The 14,289-nt window shown below is 42.6% G+C and overlaps 1 protein-coding gene across 1 annotated transcript in view; it reads right to left on the bottom strand.

Moving 5' to 3' along the window:
* The window catches only part of LOC119926741 (serine/threonine-protein kinase TNNI3K), a 413,409-nt gene that overhangs the window by 109,605 nt on the left and 289,515 nt on the right, over positions 1–14,289 (bottom strand). Inside the window, exon 21 of the mRNA XM_038745086.1 lies at positions 3,351–3,460. Within this exon, the coding sequence (XP_038601014.1) occupies positions 3,351–3,460 (110 nt within the window). The remainder of the gene's footprint in view (positions 1–3,350; positions 3,461–14,289) is intronic.

Raw genomic sequence — 14,289 nt, 5'->3', positions numbered from 1 at the left:
CCTCCAGAGGCAGAGTCCACAGGACTTGGCCCTGGATGTAGTTGCCATGGAGACACTCTGATTACACAAAGCGGCTAGGTCCACACCAATTTGGACCTGTCTGACCTCTGCCAGGAAAAGCCACTCTGTCAAGGGGGAAGAAATTGCACCAGACCTCTTCCTTTCCCCCACCCCGTGCACGGAAATTTCATTTTAATCCTACCCTTGCTCTTTCTCTTCTACCTTTCCTCGACTCCTCTAGCCACACCCTTTCCTTTTTTTCATTGGTATTTACCTTTTTTCATAATACTACTACTAATAAAAGCATTTATTAAGCACTTACTATGTGCAAAGCACTGTTCTAAGTGCTGGGGAGGTTACAAGGTGATCAGGTTGTCCCACGGGGGGCTCACAGCCTTCATCCCCATTTTACAGATGAGGTAACTCAGGCGAAGAGAAGTTAAATGACTTGCCCAAAGTCACACAGCTGACAATTGGCGGAGCTGGGATTTGACCCCATGACCTCTGACTCTAAAGCCCGTACTCTTTCCATTGAACCAAGCTGCTTCTCTGTGGACATGTGGATACTCTCTCCTAATAATAATAGTATTTCTTTAGGGATTATTATGTGCCAGGCACTGTTCTAAGCACTGGTGTGGCTACAGCAAATCAGGTTGGAAACAGTCCCTGTCCCACATGGGGCTCACAGTCTCAATCCCCATTTTACGGATGAGGTCCCTGAGGAACAGAGAAATGAAGTGACTTCTCCAAGGTCACACAGCAGACAAGTGGTGGACCAGGATTAGAACCCATGACCTTCTGACTCCCTCTCCTCTTCCACCACTATCTTTGTTTGACAGTCTTTTTCTTTTATGTGGGCAAAGAAAGGAAAGGCAGGTAACGAAGTCATTGGCAACACAAACATCTCTTTAGCAGAACCTTGCTTGACCACAAATAATAATAATAATTGTGATGCCAGGCACCGTCCTAAGCCCTGGAGTGGTTACAAGCAAATTGGGTTGGACACAGTCCCTGTCGCAAGTGGGGCTCACAGTCTCAATCCCCATTTCACGGATGAGGCCCAGAGAAGTGAGAAGCAGCATGGCTCAGTGGAAAGAGCCCGGGCTTTGGAGTCAGAGATCATGGGTTCAAATCCCTGCTCCGCTGCTTGTCGGCTGTGTGACTTTGGGCAAGTTACTTCACTTCTCTGTGCCTCAGTTACCTCATCTGTAAAATGGGGATGAAGACTGTGAGCCCCCCCGGGACAACCCGATCAACTTGTAACCTCCCCAGCCCTTTGAACAGTGCTTTCCACATAGTGAGTGCTTAATAAATGTCATTATTATTATTATTCAGTGACTTATCCAAGGTCACACAGTGGACAAGTGGCGGAACAGGTATTAGAACCCATGACCTTCTGACATCCAGGCTTGTGTGCTCTATCAACTATAGCATGTTGCTTCCCCATAACCTACTCTAAGGAAGTGATCATGTCTTCTAATACTATTGTAATCCCTCATATATTTTGTACAGGGTTCTGCACACAGTACGTTCTCATTAAATATGACTGATGGACTGATACAATACTGGCAGATGTGCTGTTGGTGATCTAAACATTAATGGAACATATGTCCACTCTAGGATTTGTTTTTCTCAAGTGTGTGGAAAATCAATCAATCAATCAATCAATCGTATTTATTGAGCGCTTACTGTGTGCAGAGCACTGTACTAAGCACTTGGGAAGTACAAGTTGGCAACATATAGAGACAGTCCCTACCCAACAATGGGCTCACAGTCTAGAAGGGGGAGACAGAGAACAGAACCAAACATATTAACAAAATAAAATAAATAGAATACAAAATAAAATAGACTACAAAATAAATAAATAGAATTGATAGAAGCATAAACTATCAGGACTAGGAATTCAGAGGCCCAGGTCCTTGTCCTGGCTGTCACATCCCTAGGGTACAATGCTGGGCATGTAACTTTGCTTCTCTGTCCCTGTGTTTTCTCATCTGTAAAATAAGGAGGGGATAAAATACCCACTTTCCCTCTCTCTTACATTGGTATCCCTGGGTGGGTCAAGGACCACGTATAATAAGATGTCTTGTCTCTACCCCAGCATTTAGTAGAGGGCTTGGAAGATAGTAAGCACTGAATTAATGCCATCCACATGATCTTCACCCGTATTACTGTCATGGTTGTCTATGCTACCATAAGTCATTCCATAAAGAAGAATGACTTTTGATCACCTGCCTCTCTTTCGCAAATACTTTGGTTGGGTAGGCAGAAGATACTTCTGACATGGACCTTAGCAGAAGTTACCAGGTGCTGTTGCGTTCTCTATTATTCATTTCAAATTCCGTGGAGAAAGGGGAGGACATATACTAAACTCAAGCCTCCTCCATTCATTCATTCATTCATTCATTCATTCAATCGTATTTATTGAGTGCTTACTGTGTGCAGAGCACTGTACTAAGCACTTGGGAAGTACAAGTTGGCAACATATAGAGACAGTCCCTACCCAACAGCGGGCTCACAGTCTAGAAAGGGGAGACAGACAACAAAACAAAACATATTAACAAAATAAAATAAATAGAATAAATATGGACAAATAAAATAAATAAATAAATAGAGTAGTAAATACATACAAACATATAATTTCATGTTGAAAAGCCTGAGAGTCAGAAGACCTAGGTTCTAGTTCTGGCTCCACTACTTGTCTGCTGTGTGATCTTGGGCAAGTCAGGTAACTTCTCTGTGCCTCAGTTACCTCAACAATAATATGGGAATTAAGACTTTGATCCCCATGTGGGACATGGACTGTGTCTAACCTGATTGTCTTGTATCTTCCCAGACTGAACCCCCTTTTTCCTCTCCTCCTCCCCATCCCCCCACCCCACCTCCTTCCCCTCCCCACAGCACCTGTATATATGTTTGTACAGATTTATTACTCTATACTTGTACATATTTACTATTCTATTTATTTTGTTAATGATGTGCATCTAGCTTTAATTCTATTTGTTCTGATGACTTACACCTGTCTACATGTTTTGTTTTGTTGTCTGTCTCCCCATTCTAGACTGTGAGCCCGTTGTTGGGTAGGGACTGTCTCTATATGTTGCCAACTTGTGTTTCCCAAGCGCTTAGTACAGTGCTCTGCACACAGTAAGTGCTCAATAAATGTGACTGAATGAATAAATGAATGAATCTACCCCACTGCATAGTACAGTACCTGGCAGGTAATAAATGCTTAAAAAAATGCTGTTAAAAAAAAGCAGAGGAGAATGTAAATCAGCAATTAAAGGAGACTTGGAAGTGAAAATGCTCAGACAGTTTGAGCCACAGCTCTTTTTGTGAATCTTGCTTACCTCAGGACATGCATTCCATCCCCTCATTAACAGGGATGATATGGGCTTGGGAATAGAGTAGCCAATGGGAGGTCTGATGTGGTGATACGCCATATCTGCCGCAGCAGCCGCTGGAATGAGAACAGTTTGATCAAACCTGTGGAAATCAGCTATTTCCCTAAGGAAACATATAGTCACAATGCGCATTGATTGGTCCGTGTAATCCACCCTGAAATTCAAAGATGTCTTTCATTTTTAAAGCTACAGACAAACAAAAATCCCAGAAACCCACCAGGAAGAAGAATATACCAAGTTGCTTGCTATGGAACTTATTTGGCAGAGGAATATATCTTAAAGAAATTGGCCTGGATGGAAAGAATAACTAATTCAACTCGATCAGTGGAGATCCAGTTTTGCGGTTATGATAAACCTATTGGTCAGCCATTTGGAAGGTGCTATGTGACAAGCTTCTAGATTGTCAGCCCGTCGTTGGGCAGGGACCGTCTCTATATGTTGCTGAATTATACTTTCCAAGCACTCAGTACAGTGCTCTGCACACAGTAAGCGCTCAGTAAATGAGATTGCATGAATGAATGAACCACTACTCTAATAATAATAATGGTATTTGTTAAGCACTTACCATGAGCTAGGCACTGTATTAAGAGCTGGTGGGATACAAGCAAATTGGGTTAGACACAGTCTCTGACCCATTTGGGGCTTTCAGTCTCAATCCCCTTTTATCATCATCACCATCATCATCATCATCATCATCAGATGAGGTAACTGAGGCGTAGAGAAGTGAAATGACCTGCCCAAGGTCACACAGCAGAGAAGTGGCAGAGCCAGGATTAGAAACCCCTGACCTTCGGGCTGCCACTAAGCCATGCTGCTTCTCAAACTCAAACTACATTGTAAAAAGTAAACTTGTGAGCCGTAAGCTTGTAAACTCGTCTCTACACTGTAAGTTTGCTATGGGCAGGAAATGTGCCTGCTAATTCTACTGTATTGCACTCTCCCAAGCACATAGTGCAGAACACTGAGGTCATGGGTTCAAATCCCAGCCCCGCCAACTGTCAGCTGTGTGACTTTGGGCAAGTCACTTAACTTCTCTGTGCCTTAGTTACCTCATCTGTTAAATGGGGATTAAAACTGTGAGCCCCCCGTGGGACAACCTGATCACTTTGTAACCTCCCCAGTGCTTAGAACAGTGCTTTACACATAGTAAGCGCTTAACAAATACCATCATTAACACTGTACTCTACACATAGTAAATGCTCAATAAACACCACTGATTGATGGGTCAATTGAACCACCCCCTTCTCCCCTGCCCCCACTAGCACACTCTCAGATCAGATTCCAGCATCAATTGTGTAGCTGCTTGGGTGCACATTTGTTTACCACTTGTTCATTGGCATCTGTTAAATTAAGGCCTCAAGGATATCAGTTAGTCATCAGAAACTCCCATATATACTTATGAATTATTGACCAGTGAACCTCCATTTTGCACCTCTTCACAGTCTTCTCTCAACTCTGTACTCTTTTGTCTTTCCTCAGTCTCTCTGCCTCTGTTACATCTAAAAGCCACCGCTTGATCCCTTGATCTGAAGATCTGACACTTGAGGTACTTGCTATCTGGGTGATTTCTACAGCTGATGAGGGAGAAAGTTCAAAACAACATAATTGTCCTCTTTGAACCCTAAATCCACCTTTCAGCCTGATCACGCCAGATATATAGGCATTTCCAATTATCAGTCGATTAACCAAAGATATTTATTGAGCCCCTAGCTCATCATGGTCAGGAAACGTGTCTACCATCTCTGTTATATTATACTCTCCCAAGTGCTCAGTATAGTGCTGTGCACAGGAAAAGCTCAATAAATATAGCCCAATAAATGATAAAATAGAACCTGGCTCTGCCACATGTCTGCAGAGTGACCTTGGGCAAGTCACTTAACTTTGCTGTGCTTCAGTTACCTCATCCATAAATGGGGAAGACTGTTAGCCCATATGTGGGACAGGGACTGTGTCCAACCCGATTCCCTCATATCTACCCAGCGCTGAGAACAGTGCCTGGCACATAATAAGCACTTTATGAATACCAAAAAAATAAAAATATGATTGATTGACTGACTAATCAAGGGCAAAGTTTGGTAGTATACAACAGATGTGAGACACATGTTTCTTTCCCACTAGGAACATCCAACCTAATTATTCTGGGGGACTGTTTCTTCAGGTTTTAACAGCAATGGAAGAGGAAAGAAGGAGGGGTCAGGGAGATATATAAACGCCATCCATCAGCAGAGGGATCAGATCACAGAGGAGAAATGGCTGGTCACTAAGTTCTTCCTAGGATGCAGGCCCTGCCCCTGTATTTCTGACTGGACTTTTCATTCATTCATTCATTCAATCGTATTTATTGAGCGCTTACTGTGTGCAGAGCACTGGACTAAGCGCTTGACTGTCATTGAACAAATAGAAAGAAGTCTATTTTCTGCAGACCAACCAATATTGTGTTGGCCTTCTGTGAGTTTCCACAAATTTCTGAGAAGCAGCATGGCCTAGTGGAAAGATCATGAGCCTGGGAATCAGGGGACTAGGTCATAATCCTAGCTCTGCCACTTGTCTACTGTATGACGATGGGCAAATCACTTAACTTCTTTGTACCTTGCTTTTCTCAACCGCAAAATGGGGATTCAGTATCCATTCTCCCTCCTACTTAGACGGAATGGAACCTGATGCAATACAGAAACTGATCTTGTATCTTCTCCTAGCACTTAGTATAGTGCTTGACATTTGTAAGCCCATAAGAAATATCAGAATTTATTATTATTATTACTACTATCATTATTTGGCAATGTAAACAATGTTACATCTGCTGCCTTGAGAAGAACAACCTCGCATAGTCTTGATTTTTCACAGGATCCAGTATTGATGCCTCCTCCAACCACTAAACCTGGAGCCATTGAAACAGAGACCAAAAGCTAGGGACTACTTTTCTGTGAAAGCGTGGAAAATACTGTATTGTGCAAGGTTCTCTGATTCTTTGTAAACTGAGATCTGAAGCTGTGAATACAACATGAACTAGATAAACTACATTCTGTTTTGCAGCAGAGCTGAGTCACCTCATCTGTCTTGTTATCCAGATTTACAACCAAACTGCTGTTAATAATAATGATAATAATGACATCTGTTAAGTGCTCACTGTGTGCAAAGCAGTGTTCTAAGGACTGGTAGGGATGCAAGATGATCAGGTTGTCCCATGTGGGGCTCACAGTCTTCATCCCCATTTTACAGATAAGGTAACTGAGGCACAGAGAAGTTAAGTGACTTGTCCAAGGTCACACAGCAGACATGTGGCGGAGCCAGGATTAGAACCCATGACCTCTTACTCCCAAGCCCGTGTTCTTTCCACTAAGCCATGCTGCTAACAGACAGGGTGACAATGCAAGGTTCAACACAGATTGATAAATTAGGTTCTAGAATCGGAATTCTTAAAATAGCACATTGTTAGCTCTTTAAAAGTAATGTATAAAATTAGTTGTAGGCATTCTTTAAAAAAAACGCAAGAAAAAGTGCCTTTCTGGTAGTTATTCTAAGATAAATTGGTATAATTGTGTTTGTATATAAAATGATTTTTAAAACACACTAGTTCATGGCATTCTTTATAATAGACAGAGATGTGGTAAATAAACAAATGAAGTCTTGTCTTTTGGAAAGTGCTGAGTCTTATCCTTTCTTAAACTGACACTTTTAAGTGAAATATCACCATAATAAACAGCATCGGAGTAACTGGGAAATTTTAATCTTGAGATTGTAGCAAGAGAAGCAGTGTGACTTGGAAAGGGCCTGGATTTGGGAGTCGGAGATCGTGTGTTCTAATCCCAGCTCTGCCACTTGTCAGCTGTGAGACTTCAGGCAAGTCACTTCACTTCTCTGGGCCTCAGTTACCTCATCTGTAAAATGGGCATTAAGACTGTGAGCCCCACGTGGGACAACCTGCTTACCTTGTATCCCCCCAACACTTAGAACAGTGCTTGGCACATAGAAAGTGCTTAACAAATGCCATCATTATTATTATAATTATTATTAAGAGGAGCTTAAGGGTTTTTCTAACAGTAGCCTATTCTCATTACAGTTTTTTATCCCAAGAATAGATTAATTTGTGCAATTGTCTGTTCCTGTTACACTACTGTTGCTGTAATAAAATATCACAATGTTAATATCTTGGCTTCACAGACTCCGTACTCTTCTGGTTCCCCTCTTATCTCTCTGGCCGTTCATTCTCAGTCTCCTTTGTGGGCTCCTCCTCCCCCTCCTCCATCCCCTTACTGTAGGGGTTCCTCAAGGGTCAGTTCTCGGTCCCCTTCTGTTCTCTATCTACACTCACTCCCTTGGTGACCTCATTCGCTCCCACAGCTTCAACTATCAACTCTACGCTGATGACACCCAAATCTACATCACTGCCCCTGCTCTCTCTCCCTCCCTTCAGACTCATGTCTCCTTCTGTCTTCAGGATATCTCCATCTGGATGTCTGCCCACCATCTAAAACTCAGTATGTCCAAGACTGAACTCCTTATCTTCCCTCCCAAACCCTGCCCTCTCCCTGACTTTCCAATCACTGTAGATGACACCTCGACTCTGCTCTCTCGTTCCGCCCTCACATACAATCCATCACCAAAACCTGCCAGTCTCACCTCCGCAACATCGCCAAGACCCACCCTTTCCTCTCCATCCAAACCACTACCCTGCAGGTTCAATCTCTCATCCTATCCCGACTGGATTATTGCATCAGCTTCCTCCCTGATCTTCCATCCTCCTGTCTCTCCCCAGTTCAGTCTATACTTCATGCTGTTGCCCGGATAATCTTTGTGCAGAAACACTCTGGGTATGTTACTGCCCTCCTCAAAAATCTCCAGTGGCTACCAATCAACCTACGCATCAGGCAGAAACTCCTCACTCTCTGCTTCAGGGCTGTCCATCCCCTCGCCCCCACCTACCTCACCTCCCTTCTCTCCTTCTTTAGCCCAGCCCACACCCTCTGCTCCTCTGCTGCTAATCTCACCGTACGTCGTTCTCGCCTGTCCCGCCATCGACCCCCGGCCCACGTCCTCCCCCTGGCCTGGAATGCCCTCCCTCCGCACATCTGCCAAGCTAGCTCTCTTCCTCCCTTCAAAGCCCTACTGAAAGCTCACCTCCTCCAGGAGGTCTTCCCAGACTGAGCCCCCTCCTTCCTCTCCCCCTCCCCATCCCCCCGCCCTACCTCCTTCCTCTCCCCACAGCACCTGTATATATGTTGGTACAGATTTATTACTCTATTTATTTTACTTGTACGTATTTACTATTCTATTTATTTTATTTTGTTAATGATGTGCATCTAGCTTTACTTCTATTTATTCTGATGACTTGACACCTGTTCACATGTTTTGTTTCGTTGTCTGTTTCCCCCTTCTAGACTGTGAGCCTGTTGTTGGGTAGGGACCGTCTCTATATGTTGCCAACTTGTACTTCCCAAGTGCTTAGTACAGTGCTCTGCACACAATAAGCACTCAATAAATACGATTGGATGAATGAATGAATCTATTCATTGGAATATCACTCTAATTTGCACCACTTTGATCCCCTCTGTGCTGTGCCTTATGACTGTTATCTTCAGAGTTTCTCACTTACAGTTTTGCTTCTCTTCGAGAAAAGGGAGAGAATAGTTAAATTGCTTTGTAATCTTAGGAGCCCAGTTTGCTCATCCACAGCTTCATTATACATCAGGAATTATTTCTTCAAAGTGCTCTATTCTTCTTTTGTGGGTTAGTATTTAATGTTATATTCTTTCCGTTTTACAGAAGGAAAACTGAGGCACAGAAGGATTTGATCAAAGAAACCTATGTCAAGGCAGCAAAAGAGGCTTTAGTGAATTCTCTGAAGTTCTAGTCTCTCTCATGGGTGCTTTCTCTCTCTTCGTCCCTCCTTCTTTCTCTCTGCCTCATGTTTTCTTTCTCTAACCAGCAGACATATTTCTACAGCTTTTCTGATGAAATAAAAACCATACAAATGGGCAGAAGACCATAAACAAGGTCTTAATGGATCAGAGCCTATCCATCACAGAGGTGCATATTTGAAAATGGCAACAGCTTGCTCGTAGAAGTAATAATAATAATAATAATAATAATAATAATAATAATAATAATAATAATAATAATAATAGTATTGTTAAGGGCTTACTATGTTCCGGGTACTGTACTAAGTGCTGGGATGGATACAAGAAAATTGAGTTGGGTACAGTTCCTGTCCCACGTGGGGCTCACAGTCTCAATCTCCATTTTACAGATGAGATCACTGAGGCACAGAGAAGTGAAGTGACTTGCCAAGGTCACACAGCTGACACATGGTGGAGCTGGGACTAGAACCCATGATCTTCTGATTCAGAGGCCTGTGCTCTACCCACTACAACATGCTGCTTCTCCAGTTCTTTTTTGACAGAACTCTCTTGTTACTGGGCCCTGGGCTGTAAATCAAGGATATCACCGGTGAAAATTTAAACTTTTGGGAGATGGCAGAGAATTAACAATAATAATAATAATAATTGTGGCATTTTTTAAGCACTTAATGTGTGCCAGGCACTGTACTAAGCACTGGGGTGGATACAAGCAAATCAGATTGGACTCAGTCCCTGTCCCACGTAGGGCTCACAGTTTCAATCCCCATTTTACAGATGAGGTAACTGAGGCACAGAGAAGTGATTCGTCCAGGGTCAGATGGCAGACAAGTGGGATCAGAACCAATGACCTTCTGACACCCAAGCCCGTGCTTTATCCAAAACGTCATGTTGTTTCTCCAGTAGGACAGCCGAAGGAAGCTAGGAAAGAATTGTAGTGGAAAGAGGTCCTCTGTCTAGTCTCAGTGCAGGAGATAAACTCTTTGACCTCCAGGAGACAGAGGAATCAGATCCCTTCAACGAGTCTACCAGAATGACAAACAGGTAATATGGCAGCCTTTACGTAATGGAGTCCCATGAAGCCTTGAGAGGAAATTTCCTATCATATTGCATGGGACACAGTTTTTCTTGTACATATTTACTATTCTATTTATTTTGTTAATGATGTGCATATAGCTATAATTCTACTTGTTCTGATTATTTTGACACCTGTCTACATGTTTTGTTTTGTTGCCTGTCTCCCCCTTCTAGACCGTGAGCCCATTGTTGGGTAGGGACCGTCTCTATATGTTGCCAACTTGTACTTCCCAAGTGCTTAGTACAGTGCTCTGCACACAGTACGTGCTCAATAAATATGATTTAATTAATTAATTAATCAATCATTCAGTGATACTTATTGAGCACTTCCTTGCGCAGAGCACAGTACTAAGTGCTTGGCAAAGTACAACACAATGCAACAGAGTTGGTAGACCACCCACAAGAAGCTTACAATCTACAGGAGAATGTAGATAAAGTGATGGGAGAAATGATTTAAATTTCAGAAAAAATGACTCCATTTTTGCTGAAGAGCACATTTAGGAACAGAGAAAGGCAAAGCGATAAAGATTTTCAGATCTGGACAAACTTGAAATATCAGTAATAAAGTGTCTTCATGGTGCTATGAAAACATACCATAACTCATTGCAGAGCTCTCTAAGTGCTTGGAAAAGTGCAATATGGGCCGAAATTTTTCTGCTCTACAGAGACGTACAATATAACAGGTGAGACAAACACAAAATAATTCAGAAGTGTGAGGAAAAAGAGAATGGAAATATGTATAGGTGAATATATGCTTAAAAATGGAGGATGGACTGACACTCTCCATCCTCATTGTCTGTGCCAGCTGTTTCAGATACTTAACTCCCTCCTCGAACCCCCTAAATTCACATCCCCCACAGCTATTTCTCCTAATGACTCAGTCACATACTTTACAGATAAAATTGAAATTACCAAGTGTGATCTCCCTAATATTTCCCCTGCTCCTCTCCAGCCCGTCCGTCCTCCTTCCCCCCTCTTCAACACTACCATTTTTCCCAGAAGTTTCTCAAGAAGAAACCTCCTGCCTCCTCTCAAAATGTGCTCCTTCCAATCTATGCTTCTGACTCCAACCCTTCACACCTATCAAAACATTTGCCCCATCTCTGCCCTCCCTGATGGCGATGTACAACCGTTCATTTTCCCATGAATTTCAAACATTCAAACAGGCTCAAATGATCCAAATCCTAAGTAAGTGCTCAATAAATACAATTGAATGAATGGATGAATGAGTGAACACTTGTAACACAAAGTGTAAGGCGAACTTGCTCCCTGTACCTCAAACTAATCCATCTCAACCACATTCCCTTCCCCCATCCCACCTTCTGGCCTTGAATTCTCTCTCTGTTCCTATGCTACAGACACTCTCCACAATTTCAAGGCCTTATTTAAATTACATCTCCTCCCAGAGGCCTTCTAGGATTAAGCCATCCTTTCATCTACACTTTCTCCCTTCTGTGTCACATATACACTTGTATCTGTTACCCTTAAACACTTGATAGTCACTCCACCCTTAGTCCTGCAGTACTTACGTACAAATCTGTTATTTCAACATCTGATTCAATTTCTAGGCTCTGAGCTCCTTGTGGACAGGGAACACATCTACCAGTTCTACTGTACTGTACTTTCTCAAGCACATGGTAAGCATTCACCAAATGCCATTGATACGAAAATGCGTTAGGTCACTGTGAATGCAAAAATGTTGAGTCTGATACAACAGCCTAGCTGGGGTATTTGCAAATGCCTGCGAAGGCCTTTTGGATGGAGAGAAAGGTGTTGATCTGGAAAATGTTGATGAAGAAAAACAGGCAGGATTTAGTGGCAAGATGAATGTGAAGTTGAAAGGCAATGAGGAGACAAGGATAATTTCAAGGATGTAGGTTTCTGGGATGGGGTGGATGGTGATGTTGAAAATGGTGATGAGAAAATTAGGAGAGAAGTAGATTTGAGTGGGGAAGATGAGTTGAGTGAAGACTTACTGAGCTTGAGGTGGGGTGGGACATTCATGTGGAACTGCTCTGAAGGAAATAGGTAATGTGCCATTACAGAGAATATGAGATATCCATGCCAGTGAGGTAGACCCCCCAGAAGTGTCCAAAATGTATTGAAATGTAAGTCATTTATGCCAGGGAGTCAAATCCTAAACGTCATTTTAAGAATTTTAATTCCCCCTTTGCTCGTAATTTCACCCATCAACCCCAAACTCCCCAGGTCTTGTATTTCCATCTCCCTGGTCTCCCCCTCCTAGATTTTCAGTCTGTTTTATTTCCTTTTCCTCCTCTTTTCCCCAGCTAAATTGCAGGTCTAAGTCATAGTTGGTTCATCAAACTAAGAACTCCTTTCCGAAGTCTCTGCTCACTGCCTGTTAGCTTTCACAACTGCCTCGATAGGGCAGGCTTCCCCGTCATGGCTGAGTTGGAGATATGTCATTGGTGAGCTCTTAGAGGAAGTCTGAATACGTGTGTTCCAAAGCTACTAGAATTTGAATTAATTTATATATGGGGTGGAGATGGGGGTCATCTATGATGAGTCATTAGAAGGAATGCTTTAGGAAGTTAGAGGGAAATGTTAGAGGAAGTATGAAGTGAAATAAAAGTTTAGATTAATAATGGGTGATCAGATTAGAGGGAAAATGGTATGTGTCAAGGAGGGCAATCATCATAAATTTCCTTCAAGAATCCTTGGTGCCATGATTCACATCAACGGTATTTACACAGTGGCAGATTGAATGTGTAGAATCATACTAAGCAGTTGGGAGAGTAGCTAGAAGGAATATTTTCCCTAATATTCTGTTGTTGGTCCAGGGGAAAGAGCACTGCTCTGGCTTTGGGAAGCAGTGTGGTCTAGTGGAAAGATCCCAAGTCTGGAAGTCAGATGAACTAGGTTCTACTCCTGACCCTACCATTTGTCTGTTGGATTTGCTTCTTGGACAAATCACTTCATTTCTCTGAGTCTTAGTTTCTTCATCTGTAATATGGGGATTAAATATCTGTTCTCCCTCTTAGACTGTGAGCCCCTTGTGGGACAGGGATTGTGTCCAACCTGAATATCTTTATATCTATCCTAGCGATTAATACTGTGCTTGGTACATGGTAAGCATTTAATAGATACCACAATTATTTATCATTATGCAAGATATCTGCCCTCTGGGACTGTGTTTAATCTGAATACCTTGCATCTACCCCAGAGTTTAGTACAGTGCCTGGCATATAATAAGCACTTAACAAATACAAAAATTATTATTATTGTTATCATTAGTCCTAGTTTGGGTTGTTGGGGCTCTGCCATCAGGGGTGAAGTTTTCAGATGGAAGGACCCTCTATGAGGGTCCACGAAGTAGACAAGTCCCGCAGGAATCTGGGAAAAGTAGTTGGCTTTGTGGGTGGCAAAGACCAGAGTACTGTATTAAGGTAATCATAGAGTACATCATGGCGCTGTGACACAATCTGGCAATATGCTGGAGTAACGCCTACCATAAACGGTACCAAGCACTTGGTACAGTGCTCTGCACATAATAATAATAATAATAATAATAATAATAATAATAATAATAATAATAATAGTGTTGGTATTTGTTAAGTGCTTACTATGTGCAAAGCACTGTTCTAAGCACTGGGGGGATACAAGGGGATCAGGTTGTCCCATATGGGGCTCACAGTCTTAATCCCCATTTTACAAATGAGGCAACTGAGGCACAGAGAAGTTAAGTGGCTTGCCCAAGGTCACAGAACTGACAAGTGGCAGAGCAGGGATTCGAACCCATGACCTCTGACTCCCAAGCCCGTGCTCTTTCCACTGAGCCACGCTGCCTCTGTACGTGTTCAGTAAATACCCTTGATTGAACCACTAGCTCTCTAGAAAAGTCCTTTCTTTCGGTGGGGACATAGCAGGACTAGGCCCTTTGTGGGCAGAGGATAGATTGCTGAATCGTATTTCCCAAGCACTTAGCACAGTGC

This window comes from Tachyglossus aculeatus, chromosome 4 (genome assembly GCF_015852505.1).
Source record: "Tachyglossus aculeatus isolate mTacAcu1 chromosome 4, mTacAcu1.pri, whole genome shotgun sequence".
Taxonomy (NCBI): Eukaryota; Metazoa; Chordata; class Mammalia; order Monotremata; family Tachyglossidae; genus Tachyglossus; species Tachyglossus aculeatus.
This window is presented reverse-complemented; position numbering and strand designations above follow the sequence as displayed.